We start from the raw sequence: 25,910 nt of genomic DNA on the forward strand, positions 1-25,910 counted from the left end.
CCGCTTTCAGTGGTCCTTCCACCTCTGCAGGACCCAGTTTGAGGACCTCCTGTCCCTTTCACGCGCACACATGTAAACAATAAAAAAAAAAAAAAGACACTCCGCTGTTTGCTGCGGGGCTGCTCCTCGCTCTTCCTCAAAAAACTCTGTCATAATTGTGTTTGTAAACCAGTCACCATTTGCTTTATTATACATCTGTGTCATTAATTAATAAAATAATCTCCACAGACGATTCGCTGAAGCGTGCACGTAGACAGAAAAAAAAAAACTCTGCTGCTTGCTGTGGAGCTGCTGCTCGCTCTTCCCCAAAAAACTCTGTCATAATTGCGTTTAGAAACCAGTCACCATTTGTTTTATTATACATCTGTGTAGTTAATAACTAAAATAATCTCCACGGATGATTCGCTCGCGCGCACATGTAAATTAAAAAGAGAAAGAAACGCCACTCCCCCTGCTGTGGGGCTGCTGCTCGCTCCAAAAACTCTGTCATAATTGTGAAATAAAGGACAAAAGAGACATAATTCCTGCTCACAGGCTGGCTACCAGAGACAGGACACGTTCACATCTTCAGTCAAACTCCAGATATCTCCACGTCACTACATATTCAGTCCCTGATTGGTCATCGCGGCACGACAAGACGAAAACGTTCAGATTTTTCAACTTGGGGAGGAGGGCAGTACGACGTGACGTGACACAGTATCGCACCACAAACGTGCCAGTCGTTCAAAATTGCTTCACTCGCGTCGCTTCATTTACGTCCATCGCGTCGTGCTGCGTGACCTGGCGTCAAAACACGTCATTCCATAGGGATTATATGGCAACCTGTCGCTGCTGTCGCTCACTTTGCGCCCGGTGTGAACGCGGCATTAGTGCTTGTCGTGGCAGCAACCTAAGAACCCATTGACTCCAGCGGTAAGGGAAGCCATCAGGCCTTTGGTGTTTGGTTCGCACAGAAGTCTCCAGAATCAGCGAACAGGTACCAGCAGGCCACAGATGAGATGCATTCTCAGATGCTGAAGTCTCTGGATGTTTTTGGGCTGTCATTGCTGACACGCCTATACAATGTTACATGGAATTCGTGGACAATACCTCTGGATTGGCAAACCTGGGTGGTGGTCCCCATCTTTAAAAAAGGGCACTGTAGCGTGTGTTCAAATCATCCAGGTACCAAGATGGCATTGCACGAGTGGCAGCCCGCTGCAATAGCTTGTGTTTTTGTATTCCTTTAGTGTCTTCTTCATCACTTTTCTCAGTCAGAAGTGTGCATCTATGGATGTACAACTCGTGAGACAGTATTTTCTTCTTTTTTTGGAACTACTTACATCAACATCAGATGTTTCATTCAGCCACGGCTCCATTGTTTGCACTCAGGAGCAGCTGTTAGCACTGCTCAGCAGGAAGGTACTCCCTCCCGTGGAAAGACCGGAGATCCCCACGGAATTAAGGAGAAGAAGAAGGGGATACAGAGTGAGAATGAAGAAAAGACTGTATAAACCATGTATACTGTCTGTTATTAAAGGGAATATGAGATCTCTCCCCAAAAAGGTGGAAGAGCTAACGGTGCTAACCAGGCCGCAGAGGGAGTACCGGATTCGCAGACCAAACGGTCCCCCGTAAAAATTGGTCCGCCCTGTGTCCACTGTGCATGCGTCATTTCGGAGCTTCAACAGCTCATCTGAGAAAGAGTCTCTTCACTCAAAGCGATCAAACGCAATAATGGGATTATTAACCTTAACCATCAGATGACAAGGTAAAACCTCTTAAATCATTCTAAAGTCAGTTTTAAGCAGAATCAAGGCCATTTTAAGCAGAAACGAGGTGATATTCGCTGACTCTTTAAAATGACGGACACACAGCAGCTAGCAGCCCATGTAGCCGCGTCGCTCTTATCGCTTCCTCCGTCTTTTATGATAAAATAATGCTGAATTTATGTGGAAACGATTGTTGTACAAAAGCTTCAGAAATCTGTCGCTGAGACAGATGATGACTGGAGTGCAGTTTGAAGCAGAAACGAGGAGATAATCCGTGAACCTTGGCTGATGACGCATGTGCAGTGAAGGCAGGGCGGACCAATTTTAGGGGGGACCGTTTTGGTCGGCGACACCGGGAATGAACTCACACCAGATTTGCACTTTATGTTGGAAGGCTTTCAAATCGTGAGAGTGGACAGGAAGCAAAGGACAGCGATAAGAGGAAAGGTAGGGGCATAGTGATGTTTGTGAACGATAGATGGAGTAACCCGGAGAACATCACGGTGAGGGAGCAGTACTGCAGTAGAGACATTGAGCTGCTACCAGTTAGCATTCAGCCATACTACAGCCCGAAGGAATTCTCGCATGTTATAGTGATAACTGTGTACATACTGCCATTGGCAGATGCTGCTGCAGCCTGTGAGTGCCTGCAGATTGTAGTGTTTGAGTTGCAGACATCACACCCCCAGTCCCTCCTCCTCATCTCCAGTGATTTCAGTCATGCTTCCCTGTCTTCCACTCTCCCTACCTTCACTCAGTACATGAATGGCCACCAGAGACAAGAGAACCTTGGATTTAATGTATGTGAACATCAAGGATGCATACAGCTCCTGTCCCCTCCCCCTGCTAGGCCGTTCTGACCACAACCTGGTCTAACTATTTTTTTTTCTTTACTACTGTATGACTTTTGCTGCAGCAACAAGTGATTTTCCTAGTTGGGGGATCAATAAAGTTGATCTTATCTTATCTTATAGAGGAATTCTTAGCCTCCCTGGGAAAACCTATGCCAGGCTACTAGAGACGAAACTTAGACCGCTAGTCAAGCCTCAGATTCTGGAGGAGCAATGCTGATTCCATTCTGTTCGTGGAACAGCGGACCAACTCTTTACCCTCACAAGGATATTAGAGGGTGATGTTGGCATCATGACCAACCAGTCTACATATGTTTTGTGGACTTGGAAAAGAGATATGACCGGGTCCCTCTGTGTGTCCTGTGGGGGATGCTGCGGGAGTATGGGGTACCAGATTCGCTACAACATGCAATCCGGTCTCTTTATGACTAAAGTTGGAGCTGCGTCCGCATTCTCTGCATTACATCAGGCTTGTTTTTGGTGGGTGCTGGACTTCGCCAGAGCTACCCCTTGTCACCAGTCCTGTTTGTAATGTTCATGGACTGGATTTCAAGGCACAGTCAGGGACCGGAGGATGTCCATTTTGGTGACCTCAGAGTTGCCTGTCTGCTTTGTGCCGATGATGTGATTCTTCATCAGGCAGTGACCTACCATGCACACTGAGCAGGTTTGAAGCTGAGTGTGAAGTGACTAAGATGAGAATCAGCATTTCCAAATCTGAGACCATGGTCCTCTGTCGGAAAATGATGGATTGTCACCTCTGGGTCAGAGGAGACTTACTGCCCCAAGTGGAGGAGTTTAAGTATCTTGGGGTCTTGTTCACGAGTGGGGGTACGTTGAAGCATGACACCGATAGACGGATAGGTCGATAGACGCCCAATTTCATAACCTTAAGAGTGTGCATATCATGAATGCTTGGTCTTGTTGGATTTGTGAGAATCTACTGAATCTACTGGTACCTTGCTTCCCATGTAACAATTAGAAATATACTCAACACCTGAATTAATCTTTTTAGTCACATAGCACTACTATTATTCTGAACACTACTGTACCTGCAAATACACTGAGGGTGATCTACAAATAGTGCTTGATTTTCACACGTGTTTTGCAATCTAAACACAAATTTCCGATTCGTAACTTGTGTTTTGGTTTGTTTTGTTACAAATAAATGTGTATTTGTAAATATATAATTTTTTCATTTGTTAAAAAAGGAATTTGCAAAACTGAAAATTCTGTTTGTGAAGTGTGATTCAGCATTCGTGAATCACCGATCACACGCATCCATCGTTTTGCTCAGCTACACAATATTGAGACATTCTGAGCGCAAAACTGCTTAGAGGTTCACAAATATGTAAGTCGCTATTCACACTCCCATCCTGTAGATGGCAGAATTAGTTTTGTTTCTAAGTGAAACCATTTGCAGGTATTTTGGAGTCAAATTTAACTCCATATATATATATATATATATATATATATATATATATATACATGTATGATCCTCCATTTCATAAATATGAGGATTCTCAAACTTGTTAGCCTGCACTCACAACCAGCAGACAGGAGAAATCACTGATTGATCTTGTTTTTCTTCAGTCTTCTTTCCGTGCTGCAAGAAAGGTGCAGTAACCATAGACATTATATATGGTAGACGCCTCATGGACTGCCGCTGGCCTATTGGAGCTGACATATCGGTGCGCCACCATCTGGATGGGTCCCTATTGCACCCCCCAGTGCATTTATTTGTACTGCGGAAGGTGTATCCCGAACTACAATAATCCGTAACCTCACCAAATTTTTGCCCAATTTTCCCACAGTTGGTTTATTAGAAAAAGCAGAGATCTGTACAATACAGGATGCACACATTAAAAATGTCACACATTAAAAATACGTTGTATATATGTATACACTCCTGGATAGAGTGAGAAGTATGTATTATAAAACACACACACAGAGGACATCACAATTTCCTCTGCTTCGCTCACCAGGTTTTGTTACAAAGACAAACATTTTTTCAAGGTCAGGAAAAGAAAGTTCCAGGTCATTACAGGGTCTTAAACTACCTTGTTAGGCTTGCAACTGGGGCTGAAGAGTTGAAACCCTTGGCAAAAGAACTGTTTTTGGACAGCTGCTTGTGTGTGCTGGCACTCTGTAACGCCAGTGTAGTTAATTTTACGATGTGGTGCAGCCTTACTTTGTGAAATACAGACTCAAGAATTAGCAACACCTAACGGCACCTACGACTTATCCTGTGAAACAAAAACGCATAACAAGTGGATGGAAATGTGCGGAGATGTACTCTTCCATTAACCTCATTAACGAAAATTCGCTTAAGAGTTGTGATACTAGTTGGATGGAAACACAGCTAATGAGAGACAGTACCAGTTCCTGCTGTAATAATGTTACACGCAAGTACCGTTTGTTAACATGGCATAATATTACAAATGGTAAAATAACCAAAATTATTGTTCAGTCTTACTTGTGAAAGGTAATCCCACGCGATCTTGTTTCTATACTGTGCCGGTTATTGCAACCGTAAGCAGCACAAAATACCGGTATATTTGCTCACTCTCCATTAACTCTGGTTGACTCTGGTCCTGGCCTATTGTGAAGAGACCCATTAAATATGGCGGCGACGCTGGATTACGTTGCAGCAAGTCATGAGGCTTCTATGTATATAATGTCTACAGTGATAACTACATGCCTTTTGGGCCACTGAATCAACATGGTGGTGCAACGCGGCAGCCTTCGTGAAGGGGCATGCTCTGATGTAGATTTGAAAGACTCATTCTAAACTTAGGAAAATACATTAATACTTTGTTGTATACTAATAAACAAATGGTTATGAATGCTATATGCTAATAAGGGGCCTGCTAATAAACAACCCTAAACCTTGCACACTGTATTTTTAAATATGGGAAATTGTCACAGGTGCTTCTTTGCTGTTTCTCATATTTTTAGAAGCTAAACCATAAAATAATCAACAGATTGTTGGATGATAAATATAATAGTAGCTGCAGCTGTGGTTCGCTGCCATAGTGTCAAATAAATGGTTCAACAGTCATTAAAGTGGTTCATTACAGTGTGCAGTGTAATGTGGTTTGATATTTCAGACTAATACACTTTGTTTGCATTCTGCAGTATTCAGAGATAATTGTGTTCAGCCTTTGCTGTGCTGGAACCACAGCGGTATAACTCAGTGGAATAAGAGCCAGCTGGTAAGGGTTTAGCGCTAAGCCCTTTCTGGTGACTCTGCCCGCTCACCATTCTTGTGCCAATTTCATGTAAATGAATGCTGCTGCCAAACTATTTCTTTTTCTGCCTTTTCACATAACACCATTCATTCAAGAAGCCACCATGGACCTTAATCATGCATGCACCATTGCTGTCTTTTAGGGCATGTATAATATGATTTGTCTTCACTAAACTCTCCAACAGTCCAGCAGAGGAGTTAACACAGAAAGCCAACAACGACGTCTTCTGTAATTGTCTTTTTGCAGAATGCAGAAGGGGACACTCAAACTCTCACAGAGGTTGATCTGTTCATCTCTACCCAGAGGATCAAAGTACTCAATGCAGACTCACAGGTGAGTTCAGCCGTGGAAACATGGGAACACCAAGGCATTCTACAGAGAATTTACTGTGCAGTACCACGTTTTGTTTTCTGTACTATTCTTCTGTTTAGTAGAAGCGTTATTCCAAATATCATTTACTCCATTTGTTTAAATACACACTGAGGAATGAATGCAGCATTTCAACCCCGTAATTCCCAGAAGCAAGAATGAAACATTTTTTTCTTTAGCCGTGATGTAGCTTCTGTCGTATCTGTCATCCACAATTCAAAAAATTCATTCTCCTCTGACCTTTATTGCCCAATTTGGATCAAACATGCAGACATTATTCCTCAAGTGGTCCTCTTGTAAACTTGGGTTTAAGGTAATTTTCAAGATCAAAGATTAAACTTTATGGTCACTTAAAAGATTTCATGAACATTGCTATTCTTAAGGGAGCTGATATGAACAACAAAATCTGTGTATTCCTTTTTTGGAGGTGGGAGTGGGGCGTCAGTGATTAATGTTCTTCAGTTATCATGTTCCATTAATCATCCAACAGCCGCACATAATTAGTCCAAAAATCAACGTAGTAGTTGGATGTGTCTGGGTGCACTTGTTATGTGGCCAATTGCGCACTGCGCATTTGCATTATTCGTTTCACTTGAGCATTTAAAATGTTCAATTGTAATGTAGTACTTCCATTCATTGGTGGTGCCATAGAGGTACAACTGCATACTACACTTCCTATTAGGTCTGTTTTACCACATTTTGAAGTTCAGTTGTTAACTTCGTTATTCCAGCATCCAAATAAAACCATAAAGTTGAATAGCTTTTGATTAAACTTGAGTAGGTATTCTGTTCTCATGCATCCATCAAATGTCCACGACACTTCATCTGCCTTGTCCCAGTTCACCCAGCTGTAAATGGGTACCAGACTTGGCTGGGGAAGACTTCTATCACCTTCATGCTGCAGAATCTGGGGATAACCACCAGCAAAATAGTTTTTCAGGGCCTATAAAGGACTTACTGTATTTTCTGGACTACTGTAAATCGTGCTAGCATATAAGACACATCTCTCTCTCTCTCTCTCTCTCTCTCTCTCTCTCTATATATATATATATATATATATATATATATATATATATATATATATACGAGGTCTGTTAGAAAACTTTCCGACCTTTTTATTTTTTTAAATAACTATATGGATTTGAATCATGTGCGCTTGCATCAGCCAAGCTTGAACCTTCGCGTGCATGCGTGAGTTTTTTCACGCCTGTCGGTTGCGTCATTCGCCTGTGGGCAGGCTTTGAGTGAGCACTGGTCCAGCCCCCTCGTCGGATTTTCATTGTCAGGAAAATGGCTGAGCAATTGGAGCAGCGCTGAATCAAATTTTTCCAGAAAATGTGAGAGACAGCCAGGTGGAAACCATTCGGAAGATTCAGACGGCTTTCGGTGAAGATACTCTGGGCGTCACACAGATTAAGTATCATTACAACCAGATTAAAGATGGCCCACAGCGGCGCAGGGCGCGCCGCGCTCCGAGCGGCCATCGACAAGCTGAAATGACCAGATTATTTCCAAAGTGAAGGCTGTGTCGTCTGACTACCAGAGAAATTGTGGAAGAGGTGTACATCAGCACTTTTGCGGCACATTCCACTGTTACAGGAGACCTCGTGTATATATATATATATATATATATATATATATATATATATATATATATATATATATATATATATATATATATATATATAAGGATTAAACAACGAGAAGCCGTAGAGTCTAAAACACCACGACGCGAAGCAGAGTGGTGTTACTCCGCGAAGTGCATTCAAACCATATAATGCACGGCTTCGAGTTGTTTAATCTGCTTATACCATGGTCCCACACAGTGAGCTAACACACAAATATTTATTTAAGTTAACTTTTATCGTGTTCTCTTCTTCTTTCCAGTCTTCAGTCTTGTCCAGTTCGTCCGATGTTAAATCTTTATGCCGTTGCTTTTGCTGTTCTTCTCATTTGCTGTCCTCCTCTTTTCATTCCTCAAATGTTTTATTTTGGCCAAAATATTAAATGTCACTTGGAAATCCATGTTTTATCACATTTCTGTCGTTCACCTGTCAAAACACAGTTGATCTGCGCCAACAGATTTGCACGTTGGTATGGTGACGACCAGAGTGGAGTGATATTACAGTGACTTAACTCGCCGAACTACGTGTGCGTATAAAGAAAATAATGCAGTTAGGCATGGAATTCTCACTGACCATTTTATAAATATATAAATCACACAGGTCTTAAGTCAGATTTATTGTTGAAATTATTTTGCAAGAATTTAAGAAAAAAATACTAATCTGGCAACACTATTCAGCCACACACTAGTCCAAAGAACATAGGTTAATTATCCTTAATGTTGTGTTTCTAGTTTCCGCTGTACTGAAATTGTGCTGAACTGTGATTTTTGTGTGTGTGTGTGTGTGTGTGTGTGTGTGTGTGTGTGTGTGTGTGTGTGTGTGTGTGTGTGTGTGTGTGTGTGTGTGTGTGTGTGTGTTGTGTGTGTGTGTGTGTGTGTGTGTGTGTGTGTGTACTGTTACACCCTTGTTTTTTAACACCGGACATTTTGACAAAGTGATGTATTCTACATAAGTAACTTGACAACTGCTGCTTTCATGGTATCATGGTAGGTTTTCCACAGCTCACCATCAGTGCAGCATCTGTTTATTAAGCAGGAGCAGCACAGACTATGATGATGATGATGCCGCCATTTTAAGGCAGATTTGACCTTTAACAGAATGTTACTTTGATTGTTGTACCGACAGGAAACCATGATGGACAATGCACTTCGTACAATATCTTACATTGCTGATATTGGGAACATTGTGGTCCTGATGGCGAGACGCAGGATGCCACGCACGGCCTCCCAGGACTGCATCGAGACCACACCTGGTGCACCTGAGGCCAAGAAGCAGTACAAGATGATTTGTCACGTTTTTGAGTCTGAGGATGTAAGTCCCTCTTAAACTGTGATTTGTATGTTTGCCTCCTGTAGCAACAGCAGCAACACATAAGAGGTTATACCCCTGTCACACTTTGACGATATAGGCAGCATATGCCAACCGTATCAAAAATGCTCGCATATGCAGATTTTTTTTTTTTTTTCCCCACTGTTGGACGTATGCATAGTGTATTCATAATCAGTTGGATGTGTACATGTCGTATTTTTAACTTATATAGAATGTTTAAATGAATTGACACCAACGACTGCGTATCATGTTGCCGGCTTATGCAACTTACGCCGAACAATAATTCCACTTACAGAAAGCATGCGGCAGCGCATCACAAACAAGTATGTGACAATCACATGTCGTATGTTCTCAGGATTTCAAAACAGTGTTTTTGTGCCACTCTGTAAATATATTTTACTTTTTCTCAGGAGTCTAAAACTATGTTTTTGTGCTTTTTGCTTTTTACAGATTCTTGCAATAAAGCCACTTCTGTGCTACAAAATTTATTTTCTCAGGATTTCAAAATAATGTTTTTCCGGATTTATTTGATTTATGAATCAAAACCATAAGTCAAAACTGCTTTATTTTCCAAGACCTCTGCCTCATGGCGGCACTGTATATGCTGTTAAGGAATAATGCTGCGTGTGTGTGTGTGTGTGTGGTGTGTGTGTGTGTGTGTGTGTGTGTGTGTGTGTGTGTGTGTGTGTGTGTGTGTGTGTGTGTGTGTGTGTGTGTGTGTGTGTGTGTGTGTGTGTGTGTGTGTGTGTGTGTGTGTGAGTTGAGCTCCTCTCAACTGCTTCACTGCTGCAAAATATGTAGTAAACAGGAGCTTCCAGCAGTGGGCAGGGTGCACAAAGACAGAAGTGCTGATTCATTGCTTGGGTTTGTGGTCGCCTTTGATGCTACCAGGGTGTTAAAACTCAAGATCAACTTGTTAGTAGTTGCAAGTGTAACCGGACACAATACTGAAAGTTATCGGTTAGCTGTAGCTTCCGATAATTTTTTGGGTGGTTTATCGGTTTAGCTTCATAAAAGATAACTTTTCAGTTAGCTGATTAGCTGTTATCAAAGCTAACGTTTTGGTTAGCTGTGCCCACCACTGCCTATAACTTATTAGATGCATCTCAGCGTATGTCAGCGATTTTAATATGGTTGGCATACGCTGCCTAAATCGTCAAGGTGTGACGGGGCCTTTACACAGATGACCCCATTCTAAAAAAAACTTCAAATGATTATGACAGGCAATGACACAATGGATCTAACACCTCATTTTATTTGTCCATCCTGAATTTAGTTTCTCCCATTTCCTCGCTGTAGTCAATAGTAAGTGAACAGGATAACCCACTGAACTGACTGGGCATTTATTTAATTTAGGACCACACTGCTGCAGCTTGACTTGTTGAAGCAAATTCAGAAAGCAGTGGCTTCATGAAGAACTCTGTGTAAAGCTGTCAGCACTCCAGCTTGTCTTCAGTTGGTGCAAAGGCTGGAGTCCCATCTGTTCTGTCTTCAGTTGCTCATCCATCAGCACACAAACACTTTGTGTTCTCTTTGTCATGGAGCTCCATGATGTCCTTTTCTGCTTCTAGCTTGCTACTGCAAAGGTTTATAGAAAAATCCAACAAATAAATTGTGAATGTATTCTGCCTCATAAACTGTTGTCTTATAGTTCATTAGTATATTCAAGATCTTTTTTTTTCAGTGCCCTTTTTAATAGGTTTTATACCAAGTGTATGGTGTTTTGTCATTAAATTTACTGGATGTCACCTTTGAATATCTGTGGTGTTAGTTTTCAAACAATGGTGCTCATACCACTTATACCATATGCTTATATTGTAAAATAATAAAGTATTTTATTGTGGTAACTGCAGACATTTCTTAAAGACACTATCACCAGTTACATACTTGTATCTAAAGCTCCCCCTGCTGGTACTCAAAATCCTTGAAGAAATGTCTGCAGAGACATCCATGTCCTGAAATGACAAATTCGACATAAAGAAAATATTGTATTGTTTTCCCAACACTGCTTTCCAGTGTTGGGAAAATTCCAGTCCTGATAACTATGTTGTAGAACATGATCCAGGTCCACTGGATGTCCAAGACACCATGCCAGTGGTTTGAGTGTCACTCCTGGGTGAGGTTTACAATAACGCTTTTGAAAGTGTCACGTTAACACTCTGACAGTGTTCTCTGGCTCACTGATTAAACTTGTAGAAAGTTGAATTCACACACTCTACAAGTGAATGAGAAATGCTGAAGTATCTTGTGTTCAGTGAAATATTATTATTAATATTCCCCTCCTGATGTCAACAAAAACAACATACAATGTCAGAATCATTTGACTCCACAGTGTATTTTCTGATATCTCAGTGTAGGCTAAACAGATGAAGCGTGCGTCCATCCTGATTTCTGATTTCTTGCGTCTCTGAGCCTGTTTTGTGTCTGCAGGCCCAGCTCATCGCTCAGTCCATCGGCCAGGCATTCAGCGTAGCTTACCAGGAGTTCCTACGAGCCAATGGCATTAATCCCGAGGACTTGAGCCAGAAGGAATACAGTGACATCATCAACACCCAGGAGATGTACAATGATGACCTCATTCACTTTTCCAACTCTGAAAACTGCAAAGAGGTTGGTCATTGCTGGACTACAGAATAACATGTAATTGGCTTGTGTCTTTACCCTCTGTAGATCAGGGTTTGTAATCACTTAGGTGTGTCTGAGTACAAATTCTCAGCAACGAGTGACAAGATATTCGTTAGACCTGGTAGGAATACTGGATGGTTATCTCCAGATCATGACCTTTTGGAGATAATCAGTGAAAGGTCAAGGCTAAAAATGTAGTACTTTTTCCAGATATCCTGATAACCAATAGGACTGGAGAGATGATGAAAAGTTTTTATCAACCAATCAATCATTTGTTATCAAATGTGTGAGTGATGTCAAGACAATGTACCAAAGATGTCAGGAAATTATAACATAATCATTGGGAAACATACATTTTCTCGGATACCGTGCATCCAGAAAGTATTCACAGCACTTCACTTTTCCACATTTTGTTATGTTACAGTCTTACACAAAAATGGATGAAATTCATTTTTACACCCCCCCCCCCAAAAAAAAAATTCTACACACAACACCCCATAATGACGATGTGAAAAGTTTTTTTTTTATTTAGCTTTTTGTAAATTTATTTAAAAAACTAAATAAAAACAAAGAAATCATGCGTACATAAGTATTCACAGCCTTTCCCATGAAGCTCAAAATTGACCTCAGGTGCATCCTGTTTCCACTGATCATCCTTGAGATGTTTCTACAGCTTAATTGGAGTCACCTAGGGTAAATTCAGTTGATTGGACATAATTTGGAAAGGCACATACCTGTCTACATATAAGGTCCCACAGTTGACAGTGCATGTCAGAGCACAAACCAAGCAGAAAGTCAAAGGAATTGACTGTAGACCTCCAAGACAGGATTGTCTCCAGGCAGAAATCTGGGGAAGGGTACAGAAACATTTCTGCTACATTGAAAGTCCCAATGAACAGTGGCCTCCATCATCCGTAAATGGAAGAGGTTTGGCTTCACTAGGACTCTTCCTAGAGCTGGCCACCTGTCTAAACTGAGCGATTGGGGAAGAAAGGCCTTAATCAGGGAGGTGACCAGGGACCTGATGGTCACTTTGTCAGAGCTCCAGCATTTCTCTGTAGAGAGAGGATAACCTTCCAGAAAGACAGCCATCTCTGCAGCAATCCATCAATCAGGCTTGCATGGTAGTGTGGCCAGACAGAAGCCATTCCTCAGTAAAAGGTACATGGCAGCCCACCCGGAGTTTGCCAAAAGGCACCTGAAGGACTCTCAGACCATGACAAACAAAATTCTCTGGTTGGAACACTTGCCAGGCGTCATGTTTGGAGGAAGCCAGGCACCATCCCCTACAGTGAAGCATGGTGGTGGCAGCATCATGCTGTGGGATGTTTTCAGTGGCAGGAACTGGGAGACTAGTGAGGATTGAGGGAAAGATGAATGCAGCAATATACAGAGACATCCTGGATGAAAACCTGCTCCAGAGTGCTCTTGACCTCAGACTGGGGTGACTGTTGATCTTTCAGCAGGATAATGACCCTACACACACATCCAAGGTATCAAAGGAGTGGTTTCAGGACAACTCTGTGAATGTCCTTGAGTGGCCCAGCCAGAGCCCATACCTGAATCTGATTGAACATCTCTGGACAGATCTGAAAATGGCTGTGCACCGACACTCCTCATCCAACCTGATGGAGCTTAAGATGTGCTGCAAAGAGGAATGGGCAAAACTGCCCAAAGATAGATGTGCCAAGCTTGTGGCATCATATTCAAAAAGAATTGAGGCTGTAATTGCTGCCAAAGGTCCATCAACAAAGTATTGAGCAAAGGGTGTGAATACTAATGAACATAAGATTGCTTAGTTTTTTTTTTGTTTGTTTTTTAGTAAATTTACACAAATTTCAGAAGACTTTTTCATTTTGTCATTATAGGGCGTTGTGAGTAGAATTTTGAGGGGAAAACTCATTTATTCCATATTGGAATAAGGCTGTAAGATAACAAAATGTTGAAGCGCTGTGAATACTTTTCGGATGCACCGTATCTCTTTCCATAATCAATATGGCTAGTGAGGTGATCCAAATTCTATATCGTTCAATTAATCACTTGTCATTATGTGATATACTACAGTCATTTTCTTGGTGGCTTGCTGACTTTAAACATTTTTTTTTGGGGGGGGGGGGGTATCTTGTGGCTATCTTTAGACTGCAACTTCCATGTTTTATTCTTTATTTAAAATTTATGAACAAAAATATTTTTTGCTGCAGATGTGTAGTAGGGTTAGGGGTTTGAGTTCTGATCAAAGCCTCCAATTCCGTGTTGTGCCTGTGCTACTTTGTTGCTATGGTAAAAACAGATGGCCACCCCACTTTGTCTTGTCTGCTTGAGGTTTCTTTCTATAATTAAGAAACACATAAGGTGATTTTCCTTACCACTTTCATCAGTGTGCTTTGTCATGCAGTGGGTAAGGTCTAGACCCATGTTTCTCAAACTTTTTTCTGACCAAGGACCCCTTAGCCAGTTAAAAATAAATAAATAAATCTTGGCAACCACCTAAGTTCTCAATATCCAAAAACATAGGTCTGCTTCCCAGTCCAACTGTACATTAGTATCTGTTAGCCTTTGGGTCATTTTTAAACATTTTGTGAATCACTGTTAAGTTAAAGTATGATCTAAATTTAAAACGTGATATTTTATGAATACACTACTACAATAGACTAGGGGTCACTCACAGACCACCAGTTTTTGGCTTGTATGTCAAAGTACATGCACGATCTGTCCTGCAAATGCACCTCTACGAACATTTGAGATGCTTTCCACCCTCCCACAATAATTTGTGAAAGTAGCCGCAGCTTTTAGTTCATAAGTTAGAAGGCAGGCTCACTTATATTGCTCTGTTAAGGCAAAGAAATGGTTTTTGCAAAGTTAAATGTTTACATTGTTAATATTCTATTTGTTATTAATAAAATATGGTGAAGTTCAAATTATAAACCCTCTGGTTTCTTCAGGCTTCAGTCATTACACTTTTCAAATTGATAGCATTATCAGTTTACCTTGTGATAAATATTGATCAATATACCATGTTGCTCAGCCCTAGCATGAAGCAGTTTCTGCATGCGGGGCAACAGTTCTGCATCACATTCAGTAACACAAGGAGGAGCTTTGCCTGTTGTGGATGTTTATATATGCTGCGTGACATGAAATATGCTGAATACATTGTAGGGCGATTCAGCACTTAAGTTTATGGATATCTGGGAACCTAAAAAGTAATGGATGATAATAATAATAATGAACTTCGTTAATGACATAATGTCAATTTCTGCATAATATATCATGAAAAGTTAAAAGGTTCCAATACCTGCCCACTTCTCACCATTCCACAGCTGCAGCTGGAGAAGAGTAAAGGGGAGATCCTGGGTGTGGTGATTGTGGAGTCCGGCTGGGGATCCATTCTGCCGACAGTTATATTAGCCAACATGATGAACGGGGGCCCAGCGGCACGCTCCAGCAAGCTCAGCATCGGAGACCAGATCATGTCTATCAACAACACCAGCCTGGTCGGGCTGCCGCTCGCTACCTGCCAGGGAATCATCAAGGTAGACGAGGATGACAAGAGACAATTAAAACACCATGCTCAAAAATGAAATGAGCAGTTCTGTTTGTGAGAAAGGCGCTTTAACATAAAGTGTCATGCTTATCCGTCTTTATTAAAGGGCTTGAAGAACCAGGTCCAGGTGAAAATGAACATTGTAAGCTGCCCTCCTGTTACCACTGTCCTCATCAAGAGACCAGATCTGAAGTACCAGCTGGGCTTCAGTGTCCAGAACGGCATTGTGAGCACATCTCACTGTTCAAAGCACAACAACACAAAATAATGAATATTCTTATGACATATTTTTATTTACAGAATGTGTGTCATTCACATTTCAAGCCGCTGCTGCTTACTTATGCACTGACAAACCAAACACTGTAAGTTTCACTGTTTTCTTTTCACTGACGCTACAGTTAAGTCTCCAGTATTCATTACTTCCAGCACAGATATAATCTGCAACTGTCACACTGACTTTTCAATGTCAACTACTTAGAGTTGTACATCATATTCAATCAATCAATCAATTTTTTTTTATATATAGCGCCAAATCACAACAAACTGTTGTGAAACCTCTTAAAGTAGACCTGCATTGAAATAAATGTGGTCAGATCTCAGAAAGAAATAGCTGATATGTATTTATAAGACCCTTATGAATGCAGTAAAGTAAATCTGCAAGCCCAAATTTGTAATTCAGCGGAGAAATCTTCATTTAAAAATGACAAATTTGCAGCTAAAATTTGGCCCTCAGCGAAAACTGTTTGTACATCCGGGTCATTGCAGTGACGTCCGGCAGAAGACGGAGCGCTCCCACCTTCAGTCCGATCCCGCATTGAAATTGATTTTATCTGTTAGTAATGTTACTGTTATACACATCCTGGTTTCAGCATCCAAAAGTAAGCTGCAATGAATGTGAGATACAGCTCTGCATGCTCAGATCAGCGGCGACATCAACAGTGGGCGACGTTCTTCCCCGACGCCTCGCTCTCTGCCTCCGCTGCGCTTACTGAGTCTGCGTACTCGATGAACGCCAAAGCGGGCCACTCACATCACCCCCGTGTCTGCTGTGTAGCCGGCACCACCTCCCTGTCTACTGAATGGAGGTGCAGCCAACTTGGCAAAAGTCCAGAGACTACGCTCGCTGTTTTGATGCGGAGCGGCCGGTGACACCTGTTGCTGCAAGGACAGACTTTCCGCAGTGCCGCACGTCTCGGTAATCGGAGCCGCAGAGCTCCGTGGCCGCTGAGAGAGGTTTATATCTTTTTAATGACTTGGATTCTTTGCAGGTCCCGCCTCCATACCCCGCGACGGTAACACCGGAGGCGAAAGACAGTAGATTTTCAATGCGACACCACTCAATCAAAGGGGCGTATGAAAAAGTCCCCCAAAATGATTTTCAAGCACAAATAAAAGAAATGTGTACTCACCAAACGTGCCGCAAGACAATATGAAGTTTTTAAAAAAGTAGATCCTTCCGTATAAGACACGAAAAAGGTGCAGATGCAAACTGACGTAAATCCACAAATTACAGTTGGCGCGTGCAATGCATGCTGGGATAGGGTCTTTTCCATGACGTCTCTGCAGCGTCCCGGATGTGATAACAGTTTTGCGGAGGGCTAAATTTTAGCTGTAAATTTGTCATTTTTAAATGAAGATTTCTCCGTTGAACGACAGATCTGGGCTTGCAGATTTACTTTACTACATTCAGAAGGATCTTATGTGTAAATATAAGTCATTTTTTGGTCCAAAGATCTGACTGCATTTATTTCATTGCAGGTCTACTTTAAATCATTCTAAAGTCAGTTTTAAGCAGAAACAAGGCGATAATTGGTGAATTGCTACTGATGCTCCAAAATGACGTAGGTGCAGCAGCACGCCAGACTCAGACGTGCTGCTGTGGTGCTCTGATCGGTCCCTGTCTTTTATTATGAAATAATTCTGAATTTATGTGGAAGTGATTGTTGTACAAAAGCTTCATATATCTATTGCTGAGACAGATGATGACTGTAGTGCAGTTTTAAGCAGAAACGAGGCGATAAACTGAATCGTTGCTGATGCTCCGAAATGACGCATGCGCAGTGAAGGCAGGGCGGACTGATTTTTAGGGGGGATTGTTTGGTCGGTGACACTGGCACTCACCAGAGTATGGCAAGTGTTTTAAACATGACCAAAAAGCGGGCCAAACTCTGGCAAGTGCCGGCAATCGTGTAGTGTTTTGTGACATGTTCGTGGCGTGTGCTGTATTCCACAAATATGTAATCTGTGTGAGATGGGCTGTTGCTGACTTTTGCCACAGGTTTCCATCCCAATTTCAAAATTGAGGAACAATGATGATTTGAGGAATATGCAAAATTTGTGTTACCTACTATTTTATATCTGCTTACATACAAGTGTGACCGATTATTGCCAAATACACCCAGATATCTATGATTCTCATTTAACAATTGTTGTTGCACCTGCCCATGTGTGAAACGCTACTTGTACATTTTCCCCTATATTTTTCCAAAAAACTAAAATGTTTCTGTTCACATCTTGAAACAGTCTTCTGTTGAAGAGAACAACATGCTTTTCATGGTCTGCACCAGTTAAATCAGATTAGTCACATTTGGGGGATTACAATTTAACCCAGCGTCATAAATGTTTTTAAACATGTTTAAAACGTTCCCATTTGCTTACAGTGTTCCACAGTGCTACTTTTTTTTAACCACAGATTACACCTGTTTTCTGGCCATAATTGGGTATCCGATGTTTATTTTATTTATTTTGTGCCACAGACGTACACAATCATACATGAAATATCGGCATTGGGAGTCCACCCTTATTCCGTATGTTTAAAACATGATGTTATTTAAATGCTTGTTCCTGTTTTTGCTTTATTTATTTATTTATTTTTACCATGCAGATATGCAGTTTGATGCGGGGAGGCATCGCTGAACGAGGTGGGGTCCGCGTGGGACACAGAATCATACAAATCAATGGTCAGAGCGTGGTGGCCACAGCACATGAGAAGATTGTCCAGGCTCTCTCAAACTCTGTTGGCGAGGTAAAAGAGAGACAAACATTCAACCCAGATGTACACACAAAACACTACATCTTGTTTTTAAAAGTGAATTATCTATACAATCAAGCAATATTCACCAAAATATACAGTACAGAAAATGTCAGAAATGGAAAAGCTGTTCCCTACCTTAGGTGGACTTCTGGCACTGAGAGGAGTCTGCATGCGGCTATACTAAAATACAAAATGAGTGAAATGGAGCCTGATAATCATGAAATGGGGGTAAAATGTAATGAAATGGAGCAGAGTGACCCAGACTGACTCCAAATATGATAGTACTTTTATTTAATTTTTTAGCAAAATTGGAGAAAAATGGAGTGAAATGGGGACTGATAATCACGAAATGGGGCTAAAATGTAATGAAATGGAGCAGACTGGCCCAGTAGCTAAAGCTTCATCTCTTGTACACAAGATAGCGCACCTGCCCCGAGTACATGTACTGAGCACATCTCACAAAAAACAAACACCAAACAATTAAATTAAAGTACATATTTGGAGTCATTCTAGGTCAGTCTGATCCATTGTTGGTTACTGCAGTAACCAACAATGGTTTTAGTGGCTGCTGTTTATATACCACCTGCTGCCAATGTGAAGGAGACCATGAATGAACTTTACAGTTTAGGGCTGCGTTGATCCCTAACAGCTTGGTTCAAATGAAAAACACCATTTTGTGACACAAACAAAACTGGCAACTAGGTGACCACAAGGAAAAACTATTTTGTCTGTGTTCATTCCAACTAAATCTCTCAAACTGAATGAATGAACTTTTAGACTGAATTGATGGACTCACAAGATACAGATTCTAGACACCAAAGATCCAGTTCCTAAATCAAAGTTAAATGGCACTGACATTTTTTTTAAGTGCACACTGAGTTTCCAACAAGGTTTCCTTATTACAAACCTCGGTAGGTATAGTCCCACATCAAATACAGCTGCCAATGATTAATTGCCTACTAAATCCTTTGGCAATTATTTTCATAATAAATCATTGAGGCATTTTTAAATAAGGAAAAAAAAAGGCCACGGTGGTAATTATTTTCCTTGCAATAGGTTTGCGTCCCCTCATAATATTTTCTACATCCCTTCTTAATGAGCTATTCTTAATACCCAACATTACGGAATGGATGTGCTCATAAAACTTTATTTTGAAGAAGTAAGTCCAATGTAGGCCCTGAGGCTCATTGGTGCTGGTGCTTATCTCCGGATTCCATAGTATCAAGTGGATGAGAGTCTATGACTCCCTCTGGACAGGACGTCAGTCCAACACAGATTATTTTCCCAACCGACGATGGTGCCCATTTATGGCTGGGTGGATTCAGACAATGTAGATATTGTCCAAGAACACAGACAGGTAGCATGAATGGGATTTGAACCCAGGTCTAGATAATGGCAGGCCAGCTCCTTATCCACTTATCTATACTACAACTGTATTTTGAGCTAGGTGTTGAATATGCAGACATGCTATTACTACTGATTGAAAACCACAATTGTGCAGTTAGTGACAGAAAACTAAAAAGACTTCTTAAAATATTACGGGTCTCTCAGAGAAAATATTACAGTAGATGCTGTTGATTTTATTCGTTGTTAGTTACCACACTCCAGAAACTTCACATATATGTATGTGAAGGCAGAGCCTTCAGCTTTCAGGCTCCTCTCCTGTGGAACCAGCTCCCAATTCAGATCAGGGAGACAGACACCCTCTCTACTTTTAAGATTAGGCTTAAACTTTCCTTTTTGCTAAAGCTTATAGTTAGGGCTGGATCAGGTGACCCTGAACCATCCCTTAGTTATGCTGCTATAGACGTAGACTGCTGGGGGGTTCCCATGATGCACTGTTTCTTTCTCTTTTTGCTCTGTATGCACCACTCTGCATTTAATCATTAGTGATCGATCTCTGCTCCCCTCCACAGCATGTCTTTTTCCTGGTTCTCTCCCTCAGCCCCAACCAGTCCCAGCAGAAGACTGCCCCTCCCTGAGCCTGGTTCTGCTGGAGGTTTCTTCCTGTTAAAAGGGAGTTTTTCCTTCCCACTGTAGCCAAGTGCTTGCTCACAGGGGGTCGTTTTGACCGTTGGGGTTTTACATAATTATTGTATGGCCTTGCCTTACAATATAAAGCGCCTTGGGGCAACTGTTTGTTGTGATTTGGCGCTATATAAAAAAAAATTGATTGATTGATTGATTGATTGATATGTATGGATGTATTCCAAATGCAGGGAACATGGCCCGCACATCAAGAAGCAGGATACGAGAGAAGCTTCCTTGAGGTAAAGGAGGCATCTCCAGAGATGAAATTATTTACAAGGGAACACAAAGTAAGACGTAAAAATAAATCCCCACCTCTAAAATATAATTCCCACTGTGGCCGTTCAGGAGCTCTGCAGATGTCATTTTATGAAATGTAAATATTTTGAATATTTGTGGACAAAACAAGACATTGGAGGACATCATATTGTACTTTGGGAAACACTGATCAACATTTTTCACCGTTTTATGGACCAAACAACTAATGGATTAATCAAGCAAATGTTCAAGATTAATAGAGCATGTAAATAATCGTGTTGAACCCTAAAGCCAAAACATGTAATAGAAATGTTTATCATAGTCTGCAGACTGTGAAGAAAGGTACAGCAGGACTGACATGTTTGTTAGACATTTTGCATTTTATTCTGCTATCAGTTGAGTTGAGTAGCCATAAAATAGGAATTCTTAATGTCTTTACTGGATTTTGTTTACTTTACCCTGTAATGTAAACATGGCCTTTGGTTCATCAGTATGGATCAACACCTTAAAAACATTTTCCCTTTGGTTTATTTACAGAACACATCAAAAATTACAATATACATATAAACCGTTGATATATGACATATAAACAGAGGCACGGCATTAAGTAAGTGTACAATAGAGATAACAGGTCAAAAAAAGGGGGACAATATATAAAATGTGTACATGATATATAAGCATATACTGTATATAACATTTGTGGTGGTTAAACTGCTGGACACAAAACACTAACAAAAAAAACAAAAACAAACAACAAAAAAAAAAAAACATGAAACATGCCTTTTAAACATGAGTGTACAGATTTTGGGCTGCAAGCCCGTTTATGCAGCAGTAGCAGTTGTTTTTACATGCTTAAAACTGTGTCCTTCATACGAACAGTATGACCAACAGAGTCACATTTTCTGAATTTTTGTATCAACTTGATACCAAATTATCAATTCTCATGGTATTCCAAAGCTTTCACATCAAACCATTTGTTATAATAATAATTTCAATGTAGTCTTGCCTCAATATGTGTCTTTCTATACAACAAAGGGATGAGTTGCTTCTCGTTTGGAACTCCATGTGTGTGTCCTTGCAGGTAAACACTGTTCAGTCCTGCTAACGTGTCTCTGCCCTCCCCCATGTAAAAAAGGTTTCATCTTCTCAGAGCACACACTCCTTTATCCTGCATCAATTTCTCACACTCAGTTTTCTTCTTTTCATCGACTCATATTTCGGTGTTTGTTTTCACATGCTGGATGGTCACGAATCACCGTCTGACAGCACAGAAACTTCTTCAACTGTGGAGTTTATTAGCAAGCAACCAACGTGTGTGCATTTCTGCCACCAGTTATTTGTGATGAGGAGCACAATTTACAAGGGTTGTCAAAATTGATTCAGCGAGTGAAATTTCATGGAAACAGCTGCATGACATGCCTGCAATGTGGCACATTATATGACTCAAAGTAGGACAAACTCTTCATCACATAAGGCAATGTAGATGACTTTTGAAAAATGACTGTAAGGCATTGTACTTAGCCGAGAGTCCCGGTTTAAAACGGTGATGGGCCCATCACCGTAGATGAAAGGCCATAGTGATGAGCATTATGCCAGTGCCACTTGAGGGTACTATTCAGCATTTCATCAAAGTTCTAACCCTAACCCCTGAATTCAAGTTCTCTCTAACGTGCAGGGTTGCCACAGTTACTTTGAAAAAGTAATCCAATTACTGATTACTGATTACTCCTTGAAAAAGTAACTTAGTTACTTTATCAATCAGTTCAATCAATTTTATTTATATAGCGCCAAATCACAACAAACAGTTGCCCCAAGGCGCTTTATATTGTAAGGCAAGGCCATACAATAATTACGTAAAAACCCCAATGGTCAAAACGACCCCCTGTGAGCAAGCACTTGGCGACAGTGGGAAGGAAAAACTCCCTTTTAACAGGAAGAAACCTCCAGCAGAACCAGGCTCAGAGAGGGGCAGTCTTCTGCTGGGACTGGTTGGGGCTGAGGGAGAGAACCAGGAAAAAGACATGCTGTGGAGGGGAGCAGAGATCAATCACTAATGATTAAATGCAGAGTGGTGCATACAGAGCAAAAAGAGAAAGAAACACTCAGTGCATTATGGGAACCCCCCCAGCAGTCTAAGTCTATAGCAGCATAACTAAGGGATGGTTCAGGGTCACCTGATCCAGCCCTAACTATAAGCTTTAGCAAAAAGGAAAGTTTTAAGCCTAATCTTAAAAGTAGAGAGGGTGTCTGTCTCCCTGATCCGAATTGGGAGCTGGTTCCACAGGAGAGGAGCCTGAAAGCTGAAGGCTCTGCCTCCCATTCTACTCTTACAAACCCTAGGAACTACAAGTAAGCCTGCAGTCTGAGAGCGAAGCGCTCTATTGGGGTGATATGGTACTATGAGGTCCCTAAGATAAGGGACCTGATTATTCAAAACCTTATAAGTAAGAAGACGAATTTTAAATTCTATTCTAGAATTAACAGGAAGCCAATGAAGAGAGGCCAATATGGGTGAGATATGCTCTCTCCTTCTAGTCCCCGTCAGTACTCTAACTGCAGCATTTTGAATTAACTGAAGGCTTTTCAGGGACCTTTTAGGACAACCTGATAATAATGAATTACAATAGTCCAGCCTAGAGGAAATAAATGCATGAATTAGTTTTTCAGCATCACTCTGAGACAAGACCTTTCTAATTTTAGAGATATTGCGTAAATGCAAAAAAGCAGTCTTACATATTTGTTTAATATGCGCTTTGAATGACTTATCCTGATCAAAAATGACTCCAAGATTTCTCACAGTATTACTAGAGGTCAGGGTAATGCCATCCAGAGTAAGGATCTGGTTAGACACCATGTTTCTAAGATTTGTGGGGCCAAGTACAATAACTTCAGTTTTATCTGAGTTTAAAAGCAGGAAATTAGAGGTCATCCATGTCCTTATGTCTGTAAGACAATCCTGCAGTTTAGCTAATTGGTGTGTGTCCTCTGGCTTCATGGATAGATAAAGCTGGGTATCATCTGCGTAACAATGAAAATTTAAGCAATGCCGTCTAATAATACTGCCTAAGGGAAGCATGTATAAAGTGAATAAAATTGGTCCTAGCACAGAACCTTGTGGAACTCCATAGTTAACCTTAGTCTGTGAAGAAGATTCCCCATTTACATGAACAAATTGTAATCTATTAGATAAATATGATTCAAACCACCGCAGCACAGTGCCTTTTAAGACCTATGGCATGCTCTAATCTCGTAATAAATTTTATGGTCACAGTATCAAAGCAGCACTGAGGTCTAACAGAACAAGCACAGAGATGAGTCCACTGTCTGAGGCCATAAGAAGATCATTTGTAACCTTCACTAATGCTGTTTCTGTACTATGATGAATTCTAAAACCTGACTGAAACTCTCAAATAGACCATTCCTCTGCAGATGATCAGTTAGCTGTTTTACAACTACCCTTTCAAGAATTTTTGAGAGAAAAGGAAGGTTGGAGATTGGTCTATAATTAGCTAAGATAGCTGGGTCAAGTGATGGCTTTTTAAGTAATGGTTTAATTACTGCCACCTTAAAGCCTGTGGTACATAGCCAACTAATAAAGAGTAGATTGATCATATTTAAAGATCGAAGCATTAATAATGGTAGGGCTTCCTTGAGCAGCCTGGTAGGAATGGGGTCTAATAGACATGTTGATGGTTTGGATGAAGTAACTAATGAAAATAACTCAGACAGAACAATCTGAGAGAAAGAGTCTAACCAAATACCCGGCATCACTGAAAGCAGCCAAAGATAACGATACGTCTTTGGGATGGGTTATGAGTAATTTTTTCTGTAATAGTTAAAATTTTGTTAGCAAAGAAAGTCATGAAGTCATTACTAGTTAAGTTAATGGAATACTCAGCTCATAGAGCTCTGACTCTTTGTCAGCCTGGCTACAGTGCTGAAAAGAAACCTGGGGTTGTTCTTATTTTCTTCAATTAGTGATGAGTAGTAAGATGTCCTAGCTTTACGGAGGGCTTTTTTATAGAGCAACAAACTCTTTTTCCAGGCTAAGTGAAGATCTTCTAAATTAGTGAGACGCCATTTCCTCTCCAACTTATGGGTTATCTGCTTTAAGCTGCAAGTTTGTGAGTTATACCACGGAGTCAGGCACTTCTGATTTAAAGCTCTCTTTTTCAGAGGAGCTACAGCATCCAAAGTTGTCTTCAATGAGGATGTAAAACTATTGATGAGATACTCTATCTCACTTACAGAGTTTAGGTAGCTACTCTGCACTGTGTTGGTATATGGCATTAGAGAACATAAAGAAGGAAACATATCCTTAAACCTAGTTACAACGCTTTCTGAAAGACTTCTAGTGTAATGAAACTTATTCCCCACTGCTGGGTAGTCCATCAGAGTAAATGTAAATGTTATTAAGAAATGATCAGACAGAAGGGGAGTTTTCAGGGAATACTGTTAAGTCTTCATTTCCATACCAATAAGTCAGAACAAGATCTAAGATATGATTAAAGTGGTGGGTGGACTCATTTACATTTGAGCAAAGCCAATTGAGTCTAATAATAGATTAAATGCAGTGTTGAGAGCTGTCATTCTCAGCATCTGTGTGGATGTTAAAATCACCCACTATAATTATCTTATCTGAGCTAAGCACTAAGTCAGACAAAAGTTCTGAAAATTCACAGAGAAACCCACAGTAACGACCAGGAGGACGATAGATAACAACAATAAAACTGTTTTTGGGACTTCCATTTGGATGGACAAGACTAAGAGTCAAGCTTTCAAATGAATTAAAGCTCTGTCTGGGTTTTTGATTAATAATAAGCTGGAATGGAAGATTGCTGCTAATCCTCCGCCTCGGCCCGGCTATGAGCGTTCTGGCAGTTAGTGTGACTCGGGGGTGTTGACTCATTTAAACTAACATATTCATCCTGCTGTAACCAGGTTTCTGTAAGGCAGAATAAATCAATATGTTGATCAATTATTATATCATTTACTAACAGGGACTTAGAAGAGAGAGACCTAATGTTTAATAGACCACATTTAACTGTTTTAGTCTGTGGTGAGTTGAAGGTGCTATATTATTTTTTCTTTTTGAATTTTTATGCTTAAATAGATTTGTGCTGGTTATTGGTAGTCTGGGAGCAGGCACCGTCTCTACGGGGATGGGGTAATGAGGGGATGGCAGGGGAGAAGAAGCTGCAGAGAGGTGTGTAAGACTACAACTCTGCTTCCTGGTCCCAACCCTGGA

General features: G+C 40.9%; 1 protein-coding gene across 4 annotated transcripts in view; it reads left to right on the forward strand.

Moving 5' to 3' along the window:
- The window catches only part of apba2b (amyloid beta (A4) precursor protein-binding, family A, member 2b), a 99,681-nt gene that overhangs the window by 65,957 nt on the left and 7,814 nt on the right, over window positions 1-25,910 (forward strand). For all 4 annotated transcript variants that reach the window (XM_034191425.1, XM_034191427.1, XM_034191426.1 and 1 more), the window contains 6 exons: window positions 6,100-6,186; window positions 8,973-9,158; window positions 11,607-11,786; window positions 15,119-15,331; window positions 15,449-15,568; window positions 18,227-18,367. In XM_034191425.1, the coding sequence (XP_034047316.1) occupies window positions 6,100-6,186; window positions 8,973-9,158; window positions 11,607-11,786; window positions 15,119-15,331; window positions 15,449-15,568; window positions 18,227-18,367 (927 nt within the window). The remainder of the gene's footprint in view (window positions 1-6,099; window positions 6,187-8,972; window positions 9,159-11,606; window positions 11,787-15,118; window positions 15,332-15,448; window positions 15,569-18,226; window positions 18,368-25,910) is intronic.

Source organism: Thalassophryne amazonica, chromosome 2, assembly GCF_902500255.1.
Source record: "Thalassophryne amazonica chromosome 2, fThaAma1.1, whole genome shotgun sequence".
Classification (NCBI taxonomy): Eukaryota; Metazoa; Chordata; class Actinopteri; order Batrachoidiformes; family Batrachoididae; genus Thalassophryne; species Thalassophryne amazonica.